Source organism: Salvelinus sp. IW2-2015, linkage group LG13 (assembly GCF_002910315.2).
Source record: "Salvelinus sp. IW2-2015 linkage group LG13, ASM291031v2, whole genome shotgun sequence".
Taxonomy (NCBI): Eukaryota; Metazoa; Chordata; class Actinopteri; order Salmoniformes; family Salmonidae; genus Salvelinus; species Salvelinus sp. IW2-2015.
In genome coordinates this window covers 34,011,540-34,031,344 of record NC_036853.1, presented here as the reverse complement: position 1 = coordinate 34,031,344, position 19,805 = coordinate 34,011,540, and the positions used below count along the sequence as shown (strand labels likewise).

At 42.8% G+C, this 19,805-nt stretch overlaps 1 protein-coding gene and 1 long non-coding RNA gene across 2 annotated transcripts; one reads left to right on the top strand and one right to left on the bottom strand.

The window, feature by feature from the left end:
• Positions 1-7,896, top strand: LOC111971368 (dolichyl pyrophosphate Man9GlcNAc2 alpha-1,3-glucosyltransferase-like). Its single transcript, XM_023998110.2, has 5 exons — positions 1-65; positions 1,495-1,565; positions 2,105-2,174; positions 3,016-3,206; positions 7,814-7,896. The coding sequence occupies exons 4-5, from the start codon at positions 3,017-3,019 to the stop codon at positions 7,846-7,848; spliced, it is 225 nt and encodes a 74-aa protein (XP_023853878.1). The 5' UTR covers positions 1-65; positions 1,495-1,565; positions 2,105-2,174; position 3,016; the 3' UTR covers positions 7,849-7,896.
• LOC139028541 (uncharacterized) lies at positions 6,467-12,952 on the bottom strand. The gene is made up of 2 exons (XR_011480794.1): positions 12,894-12,952; positions 6,467-7,926 (listed from the first exon to the last, which is right to left on the bottom strand). It is a non-coding gene; the product is annotated as an uncharacterized lncRNA (long non-coding RNA).
• Positions 12,953-19,805: the final 6,853 nt, after the last annotated feature.

Genomic DNA, 19,805 nt, shown 5'->3' with positions numbered 1-19,805 from the left:
TGCAGCTTGAACGGCCTGATAAAGATCAAGACCATCCTGTCCACTGATACCCAGCACTACCTCGGGTAATCCCCCTGTCCATCTCTTTATCTTTCTCTCTCGCTCCATCTCATTATCTTTCTGTCCCTCCTCTCTCTCTCTGGCTCTCTGAGAAGCCACACACGAGAGCCTCACTGTGTTATAGCAAAGTGAAATGAAGATTATCCCTTGTAATAATATGCGAGAGCAGCTTCTGAGTACTGAGCACTACCAGCTGCTATGGGCTTTTATCGGCCCTCTGACAACTATTGGCAATTTGCTGATGAGATTTCAGATTTGGAAATCCACAATAAACTATTTGAACCATTTTTGTTTTAGGGGGGGGGGGAAGCAAGATATAGCTAACTTTTCTGTGGCGACGTGAAATGTTATGCCAGTCAAAGATTATTCTCCCCTACGGTCCTCATGAATGAGGAGAGGCTACAGTCAGTCATAGAACCCTTCTCTTGTCGTCATGGTGGTGTGTGCTTGAATAACCCGTGGGGCTATATTTAGGGGTGTGCACTCCRAACAGGATGGACGAGTTCCTGCCAGACTGTTAAGACCAGGGATTAACCGGGAGTTCTGTGACTGCAGCGTATTTAACACAAATGAAAACACTAGATATCGTTGGTCATGGGTGAATATTATAATAACTGTATGTTTTGAGGGGAGGAGGGGTATAATGTCTTTCTATGGCCTGGTATCACTGGTCACCTTACTGTTACAGTTGATGTGAACCACTGTGTTGACTATTTATGGATGTGGAATACCACTAAATTGTGCTCAACAACCCCAGAAARTGATCTGTGAACTGTACTCTAAATCACCCTGACCCTCCAGCCCACTTCCATAGCCCACCCATCCATTACCCCTCTAAGCACTCCTCTTGCCCCATGTTGGGGCTCCTGTTGCCCCTTCTCCCCAGGGGCCCTTTAGGCCTTAATGGGGCCCATGACACAGCTGCCCTCACCTCTCACTCATGCGCTGCCCTACCTTACCCTATCCCTACCCCTTCAGCCGGAGTGGAGGTACCCCTCTGGTCCCCTCCCCTCTCACCCCTCCCTTCCTGTGTCCATCCCCAGTGAGTGACAATGACGGGTTAAACTAATGCTGGGGTGCCCTAAGCGGGCCAGTATTTGATACATTTCCTACATAGCTGGTGGTCTTATGGGTGGACCGTGCTGGGGTTAAAACGAGCCAGCAGCCGCACAGTTCGGTTTCACCATGAGGTTTAGGTTTCTGGGCTGGGCCATTCACTATTTGGTCCGATTTATCATAGCATTGTTTCTATGAATGATGATAGATTACTTAATTCTTCTCTGTCGTTGACTTGTTTTCAGTTTGGCCACCACTCTCCTGGCTATCCTACCTATGTCAATCAAACTATGGGTGAACCCTATGCTATGGCAGTTCAAACTTTCCTTGGTAAGTGAGTATTTCTGTCTTGTTTTCTGATGTTTGATTCCATTTTAGGTGAATTCCTCTCTGGCATTCTTCCTCTTCTCCTTCCAAGTTCACGGAAACTCAATCATCCTGCCTGCCTTGTGAGTAGAGGGGAGTAGGGGTGTGCGTGCTCGCATGTGTGTGTTTGCCTTCCTGCCTGCATGCGGTTCCTAATCATTTACCTCACCAATCGCAGTGCAGTATATAAAAAGCAACAGGCAGCTAGCTGTAAGCGCTAGGTTATCCAGGTTTTACTGCACAGTGGGACTTGGTTTCAGATTTTGCTGATCTGTTGCTTCATTAACGATTGAGTTATATCTCTCCCACCTGTCTGTCCCCGGATCAATCAGTATTGCATGTCCATAGCTTAGAGAGGAACGCCGGGATGTGGAGCAGAGGAGGGCGTTGTTTGTGGTTGATCAATTATTGGGGCTATAGGAATGAGTGAAACTGGATACGCAAAGAGTACTACTGTAGTTAGACAATTGGGGAGTGATGGTTGCGTCCATATTGGCACCCTAATCCCTATGTAGTGCACTACTTTTGACCAGGGCCCATAGGGTGTTTATTGTTCAATAAAGTGTGTATAATTGAGGGGTGTTTAACTTTTTCTCCTCCAATTCTTTCTGTCTGCCTCTAGGCCAAGTATGCCTACTACTGAATGACCTCCCTCTGCCAGCCATCTGGTTTTTACAGGCCTCCCAGTTCACGTAAGAAGCTACAGTAGGGGAACCACTGATGGAGAAAGTATACTGGCCAATAATAGCAGACCAACAGACCAGGTTAAAGGTCATAGGAGAGACTATTCAAAAAGTACAATCCTGTACATTGAATGTAAATCCTAAAAATCGCTGTTAGAAAAATCCTTGGAAAGTATAGGATGCTTTGTCAGATGAATGTTTGTGTTGATATTCTATGGACGATTKTATTCCGGAAGAGTCAAGTAAAGATTCAAATGTAGTCAGTATGAAGGGAACAGTTGGAGAGGAAGCGAAACTGACTAACTTTCACCAGCTGTCGTTAAATTCTTCCAGCAGTACTAATTGTTGTGCGTGCGGTTTAGTATAGGGATGTCTGTGGATTACACTGCATTGCCAGCATACCTCTCCTCTAAGCATGTCTTGTATGGGGACAGCAAGTCATTCTGTATATCAACTCTAGTACAGTCTAACTGACAGGGCCCGCATTGTGCATCTCCACTCCACCCATTGATGGAGACATACATCTTTTGTTTGGGTAAATTGAAGACATAATTGCATAATTTAGTCCAATGGTTTCTTAAGCACAGTTATTGTAACAGCGTCTGAATGTACTGGGTTTGTTGAATTGGCGAAGTATGTATTTAGAAAAGAAATGTGATGGGTATTTATTTTGCCAATGAATAGATGGGGTTTTGTTGGATTTAACAAGGCCCTACTACGGCTGTCTGAATTGTAAACACACATCTTTGTGTGGCAATAGTCAGAGTTYATTGGATGGAGATATGTGTTTCTAAGAGACTACATTGTTCTTGTACTCCCCCGCTCCCCCCCCTCTATCTTTCCGCTGCAGTATGCTGCCATTGTTACTGAAGGATGGTCTGTTGGTGCCGTACGTGGTCACCTCCCTGGCCTTCCTGTTCGTCAGCGTATACCTGCTTTTCCGCCTGGAGCATTGCTCAGAAGACGAGCTGCGTCTGGGGCCCTACCACCGCCCCATCCGTATGCCCAGCATGGACCTCGGGAAGGGTCACCAAGTGGAAAGTAAGCGTAGCCTAGTGGTGTAAACATATACCCTTTCACATTGCACTACCTCTATGTCTCTCTGTGATAGAAGAAAATACTAAAGTATTCATTCATCCATTCATAGCAAAAATATTTGTCCGATTGCAAAGACAACACAGATTGCGTTCTTTACCAGGCAGATAGTTGCAATGTTGTCTGTTCTAGTAGTGGGTAGGGCAGGGGTTGCCCAATATTTTCTTTACCTTACTCAAGTTACTTCAGATAAGTAAAGAATGTTCACGGCCACCTGGTGGGAAGATGAGCTGGAGGTTTTTGTCACAGTCATTTCATAGTCATTTCAGAAGGTTGTCGTCACTAACCACGTTTCCATCTACAGCGTTTATGTAAAGTCATACCGTATAAAAAAAAATCACGACAGCTGTGATGGAAACAGTGGGGGTCTTTTTGTGTCTATAAAATAAATGATGTGCAAAATGGCGGTGGAAACGTCTTTATGCGCAAATATTAATAATACAATAACCGTTCATATCGAAGTAAACTTGGAGTCACGCGATGATATCACAGGAGGTTGGTGGCACCTTAATTGGGGAGAACGGGCTCGTAATGACTGGAGCGAAATCAGTGGAATGGTATCAAAAACGTCAAACACAAGGTTTCCAGGTGTTTGAATCCATTCCATTTGCTCTGTTCCGGACATTATTATGAGCTGTTGTCCACTGCAAAATATGGTGTGCAGTCCTCCCACTATGACTCGGGAAAGCATGCAGTTTATTATGCTACTGATGAAATAAGTTACGATGAGCTGCACAGAGTGGTGAACGTGTTCTTGACGCTCCTTTCCAATTAATACCGAGGGTCTTATTCTGGTGACATAATGATCGATGCTTGACTGCCGTTTGACAAATAAAAATATTCTCACTCTTATCCATAATAATCTCATCATGTAGACTAGCCTACCAGCACAGTATCAGCAAGCTGTTGGCTAGAATGCACATGCCAAGACCAGAGTAAACACATTTGCTATTTAACCCCCCCCAAAAAAATTTTTGGGGGGGTACAATGGAAACACATTGAACTTTACATTTTTTTTTTTTTCGTACATGAAAAATTAAGTGAAAAAGTACATGTTGTGTGCACTACGTTATCACGCACTGATTTWAAAAAATCTGCAACAAGTTTGTTTTGGTGGAAACACCACTGGTGGGAAATGCGCATATTTTCTTTATGCAGATTTTTGAACATTTGCATGAAATTCTGTCACCTATTGGATGGAAACCTAGCTACAGTAATTTCATAACCTGAATTGCATCAACGTGAGAAGATACATATCTCTCCAACTGTATAAATAAATATAATGTGCCATGGACTGTAAGCTGTGTAAGCTGCCTGGGATGAAAGCCACTGCCAGGCCCCAAGTATTATTTATCACTTATTTAAGATACAGGCGTCTGAAATGGCTTCCTGGCCCTGCCCAGCTCTACAGCTGCAACCTCCCCTCCCTTAGTGACAGAATGGGATGCATCCCAAAAGGCACCCTATTCCCTATAGTGCACTACTTTTGACCAGGCCCCATAGGGCTCTGGTAAAAAAAAAAATTGTGCACTGTATAGGGTGCCATTTGGGATTGGGACGTAGCCAGGGACACCGCTACTGGGCGGTGCTGTGCGGTGTGGGAGGTCATGAGAAGGAAGAGGTGTCTTTTTATAGAGTCATTAACACAGGTTTGCCTAGATATATTTATTTACACAAGAGGCATAAATAAGGAGGCCCGGCGTTGGGGCGAGGGTTTAATAGGGTTGGTCTCATACGGAGGCGCTTACGCAACCTACCCTCACTGATCCCTGGGTCCGCAGGTCCCAAATAGACATGTTAATGTTGATCCTGCTACCAACACTGTTTGCCTTCCTGTTCCGGGACACACCGGCCGAGGCAACATAAATGTCAGCTTGTGATGAGGGAGTGTCCTGTGATGTGGGATCGTCATGCAGTGTCTCTTCATTTTATTTTTGATCTTGTTTACTTTGCATTGTTGTTATGATTAAGCCACGCCCGTCCCACTCACGTTAGCAGTTCAGAACGAGAAAGTGTAGGCTATACAGAAATATTTGAAATTGAAAATCATTCAATGAAGCAATGAGGATGTCTACCAGCCTAATCGAGTTGTAGATTACATCTCACATTCCAGTGTTCGTACTGGAATGGAGATGTCTCTTCATGCTACTTACTCCGTGCAGCCAATTGCGATGTCTGCTTTAGGTAAAATGCAGGGTGCCACTTGTAGATTTGACCGATCTAACGCAGTTCCACCTCCAACACTACCAAAAAAAAAACTGCTATGCTGGTATCGGCTTTCGCGGATCTGATAGAATCCAGCCCTTAATTAATCTATAATGTAAAATGTCATTAGGACATTATCAATTTCAATGGCACGTCAAATTCAGTTTCTGATTTGACTTGAATTTAAATCCAATTGAGCCCAACACTGGGCTATGAGAGGGCCTTGGCTCATGGTCTAACTGTGATGGCTTAACTCCCTTAGAAAAATATAGACCTGAAAAATCCCTCTCCATCTCTCTCTCTCTCTCAATCTCTCCTGCAGTTCTACATCTCCATCGTGGCCATGGCTGGTTTGTGCTTTATGAGCATGGCGCTGGCCCCTCTGGCCATGCTGCCTGATTTGTTTCCCCTCCTGGTGTCAGTGTTCTTTTCCACCACTTCCTGGGCCTCCTCTCCTACTTCAACCTTGTCCAGATTGCCGAGCCGCCTCCACCTGGGAGTAAGAATCAGAGTAGTCGCTACCCGGTAGAAAGAAAACTTACTGAAAAACAAACTATGCACAGTGCCTCAGTCACTGACCACCAAGAACCAATAGGACTTATGGAGAAATGCTACTAGTCTACAATCTTTATTCTAGAGATAACCCTCCTGTCAACATGAATGGTTGGTGTTTTGTCAATGCCTAATTATGTACATCAAACTTAAAACATGTTCTTTTTTCACTTTAATTGTTTTTCAATATTTCCAAATGTTTGTTCCATCATTACAATTATTTTGTACAAATTGTATTTTTCTTGAAAAAAGTAAAATCACCTCATATGACTTTTCGATGAACCTCGATTTTTACAGCCGTATTGCCAGCACATATATTAGATCCGTCCGAAGCAGTTTCAAATAACCCCCTCGTAAAGTGTCCATCTTCTCCAAGTCTTCAGCTAGCTAAATCACTGGCGGTAATAGTGTTGCACTGTGTCGTAGCCAGACAATAATTAGCCAAACCATGTCTTTCAACCATTTTAATTTAGCTTCATAAAATATTCATTACAATAGCTAGATACAAGGAGAGTCCACACAGCACACAAAGGGCTATGCATTTAAACACAAAAAGCAGTGACAGGTCAGACAGGCCCTAAAACTAGGATGATGGAAGATTACATATCTGAACATAATGTCATAAAGTCGAAATAYCACAGAAAAAATGGTACAAGCAATCTTTTTCCCCCTCTGCCTGTGAGTTAATGACAGGCATAAAAAAAATCCATTACAACGATAAATGTTATCGGGTCACTGAGGGCCGGCTGCTATGCTGTGTATCTGCAGCCGCTGGCCCTGCAGCCAATAACACTAGAGATAGGAGAGGGAAGGGCGAGATATCCAGAGGCCTGTGCCTTTAGAATTACTACTGTGGAAGGACTGGGAGGAAGGGGACAACAGATGAGGATATGGAGTTAAAAAAAMCAAGTACAAACGTCTATAGCCATTACCAAAACGCTGTCATTTTCATAAATGCATACTAGGCCTATTGTATTTATGACTAGAAATGACATATAGAAAATTGTATAAATTCATAAAATCATGCACCACATTCAAAGCATCGCCATAGTGCTGGCCTAAGTGGCCTGTGTCATGATGGGTAGTGGGCTGGAGACGGGGGGTGAGATCGAAGGAAAGTGGGACCCTCGAGGAGGAAAGGGTTGGTGGGGTCAAGGTCTAAGGTGATACGGGTAGGAGCCAAGCCGGAGGTGGGTTGGATTAGCGCGAGCGGTGGTGGGTGGGGGGGTGGCGGGGGGTGTTGGATCGCCAAGGGCCCCTTCTCCCACCTCCAGAGGGCCAGTATGAAAACATTAGTTTTGTTTATGGGCGTGCTCACTTTGTCCTTCACATGGCCTCCAAGGGTGATAAAGTGAGAGTTATATGATCCACCTTGGGCAGAAATAGGAAATGTGTCTGTGCACACCAGCTGTTGCTTAGGWCGCTCGGGCTGCAAGAGGCCTCGGCCTTCCCAGGCACAGACAAATAAAGAGCCGGAGACTGAAGTGTGTGCCTGAGTGTGTGTACACTATTGTAGCCTCTCCTCGGAGCCCATATTCATGTTTCTTTACTTTTCCAGGTAGCTAGAGGAAATGGTGGGGGTGGATTTCATACAGCATCAGGTCTAATAGGACGAGGGGGTTCGCTCACTGAAAGAAAATGATTTTCGCAGCGCTGCGTCGCGGCCGTTATTGTAGAATCAACATTTGTCACTGGTGAGGGAGAGGCTTTCTCCAGCAGACAGGGCTCAATGTAAATATGTCTGATGTCTAATGCTGCCTTTTCACTTTCTGACACGTTCCCCCAATGACTGACAGGCAACCTCCGAGACGTCTCTCCGCCTCACGACTGACAGCTTGGGTTCTATATTCATCAACCGGCCATCTCCGAGGAAGAGGAGAGAGTAGCTATTCCAGTTGCCGTCGGTAACCTACAGGAGGATATCAGAGAGGAAAACATGAGCGTAACCCTGCTGTCTGTCACACAGTAATATCACCACGTTGAGATAAAGTTGTAAGCTCTATTATACTCTTGAGKTTTTTTTTAACCTTTTATAAGGCCATTAATGATTTCATAAAATCAGAGGAGCTGCCAGACAATACCTGTAGAGAACAAAATGTTATTAGATACTACTTCACATTTAGAGATTAAATACAGTTACTGCTTTCAGAGGAAAATTACAATTGACACTGCAACTCACATCCCAAACGGACAAATCTGAGGGCCCAAGTGGTTGGATTTAGCAGCGAGATAAATATCTTCATTTTTAGTTTTTAAATACTCACCTAATTGACTACAGTTTTTACAATAAAATCAAATCATAATTCTCTTTCACTGGAGAATTGGAAAATACAACGACTTAGTCTGTGTCAGAAATCATGTCTGAAGGAGTGCGTAGTCTGAAGCCTCTGGGGGGCGATCGAACTAAAGGCTGCAGCTCTGCAGCCAGGCTTAAGTTTCACTAAAATAGCCTCTAAAATAATATACAGCTCTGCTCGTTTTTGCAGCTGTGTTTAATCAAAAAGCATAAAACTCCTCCCAAACAGGTGGCATGGGTCTGAGGAGGAGGAGAGAGGATTGATGTGGCAGATAGTGGTGAAGCCTGGGCCTTATCCCTGGCCCTGGAACACCAGCCCATCTCATCGCTTTTATTACATTTAAGGAATCCTTTCTTTAATACACCCCATTACTGCTGACATACAAATCTTCCCCAACATGGACCCATCTATGGCCTGATCAATTTTTATACTGCTGAGCCGTCCCCTTCTCATTTTGTCATCTGAAAATTCATATTATATAGGGTTTTCTTATGGGAAAATGGCAGTAAAAATCGGTTACTGCCCAGAAGATGTCCACACGTTGGTGGGTTGCCCGTGACTAAATATTTCTGAGAAACTAAAATGTGTTTCTGTAGTAAGCAGAACTGTTTAAATGTTATTTATTTCTATCCTCCTAAGAAAATATATTGTGAAGTGCAACATCGATTTTGAACATAACAAAGTCTCTGTATGGGTTGGAGGGGGAGAATTTATTCATCCTTTGCACAACTCCTTTAATTGAATTTTCCAAATCTAACCACACACAAATAATCAATACCTTCTGCTGAGGGGAACTTATCTCACAATGATTATGGCCTTCTCTTTTCAATTATGTAGTTATCAGCACATACAGTACAGGCAGGTGTCCTTCCTCCTGGTGTATTTGTTAAAGACTAGGCAAAGCCTGAATGCTCACGAAAAGTGACTTCTCCAGAATGCTTACGAAACTTTCTTTAACCTGAAAAGAATGGCCGTAAGCGCTTCTCAACACCACGGCCGGGCACTTTGAAGAAAGAATATAAAGTGAAGTGAAGTGGCTTCAGAGGTTTGGCCATCAATGCTCAAATATCCTTGTCGATTGACTCAGCTGCCTTGGCAGTATGTATGTCCTGCCCTGGCACTGAGCTGCTTGAGGCTTTGCTTGGCCCCTAAGACAGTGTCAGGGTTACAGTCCAGATCTAAGAGCTTGTGTCATCTCCACACGGCTCAGGTAACACCGAGGTGACTCTTCGTCTCCAGGGCTGGCTAGGGTTCTCTGTAACACTGTAGATATACACTGAGTATATCAAACATATACTTATTCCTAATATTGAGTTGCACCGCCTTTTGCCCTCAGAACAGCCTCAATTCATCAGGGCATCAGGACATTCATGGCATACATGAAGTCAACATGGGCCAGCATCCCTGTGGAACGCTTTTGACACCTTGTAGAGTCCCTACAAGGTGTCAAAAGCGTTCCACAGGGATGCTGGCCCATGTTGACTCCAATGCTTCCCATAGTTGTGTCAAGTTAGCTGGATGTCCTTTGGGTGGTGGACCATTCTTGATTCACACAGGGAACTGTTGAGCGTGAAAAACCTAGCAGCGTCGCAGTTCTTGACACAAACCGGTGCGCCCGGTACCTACTACCATACCCCGTTCAAAAGCACTTTTGTCTTGCCCATTCACCCTCTGAATGGCACACTCCGTGTCTCAATTGTATCAAGGCTTGAAAATCCATCTTTAACCTGTCTCCTCCCCTTCATCTACACTGATTGAAGTGGATTTAACAAGCGACATCAATAAGGGATCATAGCTTTGACCTGAATTCACCTGGTCAGTCTATGTCATGGAAAGAGCAGGTGTTCTTAATGTTTTGTACACTCAGTGTACCTACATAAGACAGGGAGCTAAGCTTACTGAACTCTGTGGGCATTTTCTGTGAATTCTGTGAACTCTGAATTAGTCAGAGTTAACAGAACTGCATCGTTTTGACACAAATGGGTCCGTTTCTTCTTCACTAGAACTGTTTGTTTGCTTTATAGCAGCCCGACAGCTTTTCCTGGAAAGTGCAGGCGGAATAATCCATTCACCAAATCAGATTTGTATGCCATTGTATTCATTGTGGACTAACTGACTACATGAAAGGCTAACAGGTAATTAGAGGAGATCAATCATTCTGGTGAGGTCCTCGGAAAAGCTGATATTACGTCACATTGACTTACTCATCTAGCCTTGCAAGCCGCTGATCCCGCAAGCTTACATGAATGTCCGCTGCGTGGATATCCATGCAGAAAACATTCATGTAAGCTTACAGGGTCAGTGGCTTGCCAGGCTAATACTACTGCTATAAGTACTATATTTTACCCATCTCTTCCTGTAAAAACAAATACCCAAACCTTCAGTAACTCAGAAAGGCTGTTCGTGAGAGGCTCTCAAGTTGACAATCTGTCACAGCAGTTGCCATCTTCAACAGCCATCTCTCCCACTGGACACAGACGTCAGATCAACGCCTCCAATGTGAAATCAACAACAAACCAAAAAAAATGGACTTAGGTTAATAGTTGGGTGTTAAAAAGACGAAAGGCCCTGACGTCGATGACTTTTTGCAAATCCAATCGGTTTCCCACATTGATCCAACGTCACGGCGTAGATTTTTGTTGTTGAAATGATGTGGAAACAACGTCGATTCAACCAGTTTTGCCCAGTTGACCAAATATAAAGCGCTTGAGTGCACTCTTAAATGTAGCCTACGGGTCATAACTGAGTTGTCAGTCACGTCTGCTAAATAAATAAAAATAGCTATAGATGTGATGCAGGTCCAGAAGAACGCAGTCAGCCTGACAAAGCAGTTACCCTTTTCAACACAGCTTCTTACACCTCTCCATGCATTTAGCACGTGAACCCAGCACCTGAATGCCACAAGCGTCAAGTCTAAACAAACATTTTACACTGGGCAGCAGAACCGTGCCTCCGTCAGGCTCCATGACACGATCACCGTCATCTGTCTGGATTTCATGCTCCCTCCACAGCACAGATATGTGCCAGCACTCCTCTTCCTTGAATAACAGTTTGTTTATTTTAAATGTGTGTCTCAAGGCAACAGAGGAGCGATTCTCCTCCCTGAGCTATCGACTTTGACGTTGTAAACTTTGTTGTTTGTAAGGGGGTTTATGCACAAACGATAAATGTCATGCTCCACCATATAATATATATATATATTGTTTTACATTTGACAAAGCAACACATACACTTCATGACCATAAGTATGTGGACACCTGCTCGTCGAACATCTCATTCCAAAATCATGGGCATTAATATAGCGTTGATCCCCCCCCCCGCCCCCTTTGCTGCTATAACAGCCTCCACTCTTCTAGGAAGGCTTTTCACTAGATGTTGGAACATTGCTGCGGGGACTTGCTTCCATTCAGCCACGAGCACTCTACGTGCTTCAGCACTCGGTGGTCTTGGTCTGTGAGCTTGTGTGGCCTACCACTTCGCCGTTGTTGCTCCTAGACGTTTCCAGTTCACAATAACAGCAGTTGACCGGAGCAGCTCTAGTAGGACAGAAATTTGACGAACTGACTTGTTGGAAAGGTGGCATCCTATAACGGTGCCACGTTGAAAGTCACTGAGCTCTTCAGTAAGTCCATTCTACTGCCAATGTTTGTATCTATGGAGATTGCATGTGCTTGATTTTATACACCTGTCAGCAACGAATGTGGCTGAAATAGCCCAATCCACTCATTTGAAGGGGTGTCCACAAACTTTTGTGTATATAGTGTATGTTAGACTTCTTCACTGTTAATAATTAAAACAATTTCTAACGACCTTATCGGAAAACAAGCCCAACTTCCCTGACAATCCCCCTATTCATTTTCCACAAATCACCATTATGTGATTGGAGCACAAGTATAGCTTTTCCGGAGGCATAATGTGTGCCTAATAACCAAATGAATTATCTGCCTGGGAAATCGACAATGACAAACAGCAAATGACTTGTTTGTGTTACGAAAACAAAATGTTGTTTTTCTCCAAAGATAATTTTTTGGAAAAAGAAACACATGTTGGGATTAAATGAATATTGAGCCAAGGAATAGATCAGACCAAGGCCCAGTAGATCATGTCTTAGAACCCTCAGCCTGTCCAGTGGACTGCATTCAGAACCATCACACCCCTGTCATCAGTCAGTGGAACCACCACAAAAAAATTCACTGTCCCCTCATTTATGGAATCAGGTCACCATCATAATAACAATCTAATTTGAACCAATTCAGTTAAGGACATAACTGACCTGAATGTCATGGACAAAAAAAATTGATACAGTGCAACTATTAGTGTTATAGGTGTTGTTATCTGATTGGTCAAAAGGAGAGGCGCAAACACACTGTTACACTTTTTTTATTTTAAATGCTGCTCATGTTTTGGTCCTACTGTCCTTCCTCGGAGCATATCTGATCATAAAATGTTAATTAAAGCTGTAAACACCCCCGAACACACTTTGAAGAAAATATTCTGAGACAATATGATTGTGTCAATAAAGTATTGTTTCCCCTAAACAATATTTATAAGTTTATTGCACAATTAGAGTACCAATTACCTTGCAAACAACTCTGGCCAGCATCATCCACTCTGAGACAGGACTCTGCTTTGGATGCTGAAAATACATGTTCCAAATTTCATAACAAATTTGCACAACAACAAGCACACTGACAAATAGAAAGTGAGGTGAAATCAAATATTTTACAACCATTTATTTGCCCTAACTAACCCCTGGCCCCGACTAACTACTCATGAAACACAAAGTAGCTAAATCTAGTTTACAAACTAAACTAAACATTTGCCATGTACAGATGTAGGATCTTAATTTGATCACTATTTTGTTGCTGAGAAAATGCAGATGAGCATCGTGATTTACACAAATTTCCTGAACCCCCCCCCACACACACACACGGTTATATAAACAGTATCAGTGTTTCCGCTACATTGTAGAATAATAGTGAAGACATCAAAACTATGAAACAACACATTTGGAATCATGTAGTAACCAAAAAAAATGTTAAACAAATCAAAATATATTTTATATTTGATATTCTTCAAAGTAGCCACACTGCCTTGATGACAGCTTTGCACACTCTTGGCATCAACCTGCTTCACCTGGAATGCTTTTCCAACAGTCTTGAAGGAGTTCCCACATATACTGAGCACTTGTTGGCTGCTTTTCCTTCACTCTGCGGTACAATTCATCCCAAACCATCTCAATTGGGTAGAGGTCGGGTGATTGTGGAGGCCAGGTCATCTGATGCAGCACTCCATCACCCTCTGTCTTGGTCAAATAGCCCTTACACAGCCTGGAAGTGTGTTGGGTCATTGTCCTGTTGAAAAACAAACTATAGTCCAACTAAGCGCTTACCAAATGGATGGCTTATCGCTACAGATTGCTGTGGTAGCCATGCTGGTTAAGTGTGCCTTGAATTCTAAATAAATCACCAACAGTGTCACCAGCAAAGCACCCCCACACCATCACTCCTCCATGCTTCACGGTGGGAACCACACATATGGAGATCATCCGTTCATCTACTCTGCGTCTCACAAAGACACGGCGGTTGAAACCAAAAGTCTCGAATTTGGACTCATCAGACGAAAGGACAGATTTCCACCGGTCTATTGTCCATTGCTTGTGTTTCTTGGCAAGTCTCTTCTTATTGGTGTTCTTTAGTTGTGGTTTCTTTTCAGCAATTCGACCATGAAGGCTTGATTCACGCAGTCACCTCTGAACAGTTGATGTTGAGATGTGTCTGTTATTTGAACTCTGTGAAGCATTTATTTTGGCTGCAATCTGAGGTGCAGTTAACTCTCATTAACTTATCCTCTGCAGCAGAGGTACTCTGGGTATTATTTTCCTGTGACGGTCCTCATGAGAGCCAGTTTCATCATAGCGCTTGATGGTTTTTGCGACTGCACTTGAAGAAACTCTCAAAGTTCTTGAAATGTTCCGCATTGACTGACCTTCATGTCTTAAAGGAATGATGGACTGTCATTTCTCTTTGCTTATTTGTTCTTGCCATAGTATGGACTTGGTATTTTACTAAATAGGGCTATCTTCTGTATACCACCCCTACCTTGTCACAACACAACTGACTGTCTCAAACGCATTAAGAAGGAAAGAACTTCCACAAATTAACTTTTAACAAGGCACACATGTTAATTGATATGCATTCCAGGTGACTACCTCATGAAGTTGGTTGAGAGAATGCTAAGAGTGTGCAAAGCTGTCATCAAGGCAAAGGGTGGCTACTTAGAAGAATCTCTGATCCCTGATTTGTTTAACACTTTTTTGTTTACTACATGATTCCATATTTGTTATTTCATAGTATTGATGTCTTCACTATTGTTCTACAATGTAGAAAATAGTAAAAATAAAGAAATACCCTGGAATGAGTAGGTGTGTCCAAACTTTTGACTGGTACTGTACATTAAACAAAAAATATAAACGCAACATGTAAAGTGTTGGTCCCCTGTTTCATGAGCTGAAATAAAAGTTCCCAGAAATGTCCCATATGCACAAAAAGCTTATTTCTCTAAAATGCTGTGCACAAATTTGTTTACATCTCTGTTAGTGAGCATTTATCCTTTTCCAAGATAATCCATCCACCTGACAGGTGTGGCATATCAAGAAGCTGATTAAACAGCATGATCATTACACAGTTGCACCTTGTGCTGGCGACAATAAAATCCCACTCTAAAAGGTGCAGTTTTGTCACGCAACATTATGCCACAGTTATCTTAAGTTTTGCGGGAGTGTGCAATTGGCATTCTGACTACAGGGATGTCCACCAGAGCTGTTGCCAGAGAATTTAATGTTAATTTCTCTACCATAAGCTGCCTCCTACATCGTTTTTGAGAATTTGGCAGTACATCCAACCGGCCTCACAACCACAGACCATGTGTATGGCGTCTTGTGGGCGAGCGGTTTGCTGATGTCAACATTGTGAACAGAGTGCCCCATGGTGGGGTTATGGTATGGGCAGGCATAAGCTACGAACCACGAACACAATTTAATTTTCTCAATGGCAATTTCAATGCACAAAAATACCTTGACGAGATACTGAGGACAATTTTTTTAAGGTATCTGTAACCAACAGAAGCATATCTGTATTCCCAGTCATGTGAAATTCATAGATTAGAGCCTAATAAATGCATTTCAATTGACTAATTTCCTCATATGAACTGTAACTCGGTAACATATTTGAAATTGTTACAAGTTGCGTTTATAATTTTGTTCAGTATACAGTACATATATACACTGCTCAAAAAAATAAAGGGAACACTAAAATAACACATCCTAAATCTGAATGAATGAAATATTCTTATTAAATACTTTTTTCTTTACATAGTTGAATGTGCTGACAACAAAATCACACAAAAATTATCAATGGAAATCAAATTTATCAACCCATGGAGGTCTGGATTTGGAGTCACACTCAAAATTAAAGTGGAAAACGACACTACAGGCTGATCCAACTTTGATGTAATGTCCAAAAAAGTCCAAATGAGGCTCCGTAGTGTGTGTGGCCTCCACGTGCCTGTATGACCTCCCTACAACGCCTGGGCATGCTCCTGATGAGGTGGTGGATGGTCTCCTGAGGGATCTCCTCCCAGACCTGGACTAAAGCATCCGCCAACTCCTGGACAGTCTGTGGTGCAACGTGGCGTTGGTGGATGGAGCGAGACATGATGTCCCAGATGTGCTCAATTGGATTCAGGTCTGGGGAAACGACGGGCCAGTCCATAGCATCAATGCCTTCCTCTTGCAGGAACTGCTGACACACTCCAGCCACATGAGGTCTAGCATTGTCTTGCATTAGGAGGAACCCAGGGCCAACCGCACCAGCATATGGTCTCACAAGGGGTCTGAGGATCTCATCTCGGTACCTAATGGCAGTCAGGCTACCTTGGCGAGCACATGGAGGGCTGTGCGGCCCCCCAAAGAAATGCTACCCCACACCATGACTGACCCACCGCCAAACCGGTCATGCTGGAGGATGTTGCGGCAGCAGAACGTTCTCCACGCGTCTCTCAGACTCGTGTCAGGTCTGTCACGATGTGCGTGTGAACCTGCTTTCATCTGTGAAAAGCACAGGGCGCAGTGCGAATTTGCCATCTTGGTGTTCTCTGGCAAATGCCAAACGTCCTGCACGGTGTGCGGGCTGTAAGCACAACCCCACCTGTGGACGTCGGGCCCTCATACCACCCTCATGGAGTCTGTTTCTGACCGTTTGAGCAGACACATGCACATTTGTGGCCTGCTGGAGGTCATTTTTGCAGGGCTCTGACAGTGCTCCTCCTTGCACAAAGGCGGAGGTAGCGGTCCCTGCTGGTTGTTGCCCTCCTACGCCTCCTCCACGTCTCCTTGATGTACTGGGCCTCGATCTCCTGGTAGCGCCTCCAGCTCTGGACACTACGCTGACAGACACAGCAAACCTTCTTGCCACAGCTCGCATTGATGCTCCATCCTGGATGAGCTGCACTACCTGAGCCACTTGTGTGGGTTGTAGACTCCTCTCATGCTACCATTAGAGTGAAAGCACCGACAGCATTCAAAAGTGACCAAACATCAGCCAGGAAGCATAGGAACTGAGAAGTGGTCTGTGGTCACCACCTGCAGAACCACTCCTTTATTGAGGGTGTCTTGCTAATTGCCTATAATTTCCACCTTTTGTCTATTCCATTTGCACAACAGCATGTGAAATGTATTGTCAATCAGTGTTGCTTCCTAAGTGGACAGTTTGATTTCACAGAAGTGTGATTGACTTGGAGTTACATTGTGTTGTTTAAGTGTTCCCTTGAATTTTTTGAGCAGTGTATATTTCTGCCAAGATGCGCTTTTAAATGAATAGTTATTGGCTGAATGATTGGAAATCTATGGGAACAGCTAGCATGCCGCTAGTCGCTACCCTTTCACTAAACGTTTACATTTTGCTGTGGCAATATAGGTCAAATTAAGATCCTACATCTGTATATTCAAATCAAAATCTAATTTTATTGGTCACATACACACATTTAGCAGATGTTATGGCGGGTGTAGCGAAATGCTTCTTGGAACTATTGCTTTTTGAGCATATAACTTGACTTAGTTCCACTACAGCTTATTGAATTGCCCTTGTCATCATACCATATACCGTATGGTTATACTAAGTGGTTAAATCCCCGCTCTCTGTGTCTCCTCATTTTACTCTTCCGTTCAGCAGAGCCTCTCGAGAAGAAACTCTTCAGCTCACTGCTGCCCTCTGCAGCCTGATGGCGATAAAAAAAATTATCATCAATTATTCAGACCGATATGAAAAGGGTGAGAAGTTCCTTTATTAAAACTAGCATCACAAGTATAAACTCTCCATACAGTGGATGAAATGGCCTGGAAATACCAGAGCAAAACCAATGTTAAGGCTGTCATATAAACTACTGTATCTCAAACTGGAGCTACAGTATGATGGAAGTGCAAAATTTCCTTTTTAATTCATGGTGAGATTAGACAAAAACCTTTTTTAATTTACTACTATTTCCTCCAGCTCCCGCCTTGCCTTGATAAATGAGGCTACCTTTCCAGTTTAGATCTGATGACATGTTGTCTGGTCCAAATGAATTAAGGTCCAAAGTAAAGAATTAAAATCAGGTTAGAGATGTAGGATTATACTACTAAAACAGTGCAATATGGAACTTTTTAGGCGACCCGACAATTCACATAAAATCTGTCGTTCCCATTTAAAGCAAGTCTAAGAAGCGGTAGATCTGTTCAATCTGCATTATTTCTATGCTTCCCGTTCTCAAATTGAGTTTTTTAGTCTTTTACTTTCGGTTTTGTACACCAGCTGAAAATACAATATTTTTGCTTATGGAAAATATATTTCACAGCTGTTTCGATGGTAAAATGATTCTCTACACCAGGGGTTCTTAAACTTTTTCAGCCTGAGACCCAAATTACAAATGTTGTGTTTCCTTGGGACCCAAGCTTATGAAAATATGCAACTATTCGTAAATATTGGTACATTTAATTTCCCTTATGTCTAAAACAACAGCAATATAGACAAGAACAAATAACAATGAAATGAAATACCCATATAAACAGCTATTCATGTTTATTTTTCCCATTAAAAACACTCTTACATATCTGTCTAGGTTGAAACTGATGCTGTTAAAACACAATAAATCATTTTCATTCTGAACTGGAATAAACTGATTGATCACATCACACAGATTTAGAACAGAAAACACACACATAGGCTCAGTTTTTGATAGTGCAACCCTAAGTAACAGAACAGATTAAAAATGATCAGGCCTACTGTACTGTAGAAAGTATTGTTGAAAAAAAAGTCTAAGTTGGAACTGTTGCTGTTAAAATACAATAAACGTGATTATTCTGAACTGGAATAACTATTCTGGGCTCAGGTTTTGACAGTGCAACATGGAGGTCATGCTCAGCATGGAGTCTGTTTCTGTACTTGTTTTTTAAGTATGCCAGAATTGAGAACCCTGACTCGCATAAGTATGTGGTGCCAAACTGGATCAGAACATCTACTGCTTTCTCAGTAAGGCAGGAGAACGCTTCCTGCTGTAGATGAGCAACCCAGAACTATGTGTGTTTGCCTCAAAAAGCATCTCGCTTCAATCATTTTATTCAAGTTCAGAATAAAAAGTATTACTTGTATTTTAACAGCAACAGTTTCAATCTAGATTTGTTTTCAACAATAATTTCTACAGTAAGATGTACAGTAGGCCTGATAATTTCTCATCTTCATCTGTACTTACTGTAATTTACGGTTGCACTCAGTAGCTAGCTAGCTTACTTGCTTTGGCTAACGTTAGCTATTAGCTGTGTACTAGGCCACGGGATTGTTTGAAAGAGAAACTCACATCTACTACTATGAGAGATAGTACTCCCTTATTTCTGCTTATCACCTGTTCTAAAATGACATCAATGCCTTGCTAGCTGACTTAGCTACTTTTCCACTGTCAAAGCCGTGTTTCCTGAAGCATTCTGCCCTGTTCTGAAAGAAGTCCCTGGGTTTACCGTCATGCTGAGGATGTTTGGTCAGGACGCGTCGTTATATTATTTTGTTCGTTTGAGACTCATTTCCAGTGGCGATTTTAGCATGTAAATCTTGGAGGGGCAAAAAAAAAAGTGGAATTCAGGCCAGCAAAGCCACTGCACTGCACAACACGACACTAAACAATACATTCATTGTACTCAAACGGTGCCCACAAACTGTTAGGGCCTACATAAAGCTGTCCCAACATCTTACCACTGCTACACTTGGCTATCAGCGTAGCCTTGTCTGGCAATGAAATAGTTCATTCAGCGTAATTTACTGCCTTTAAAAAAAAACATAGCTGATATGGCTGACTTGCTTAAACAAATGTGGATTTCTAATGACAAGTGAGATGTACAAACTATGGCATAAGGGGACGACAAGCGGATAAGAGGCAATCCGTAATTTCGATTAAGACAATGAGC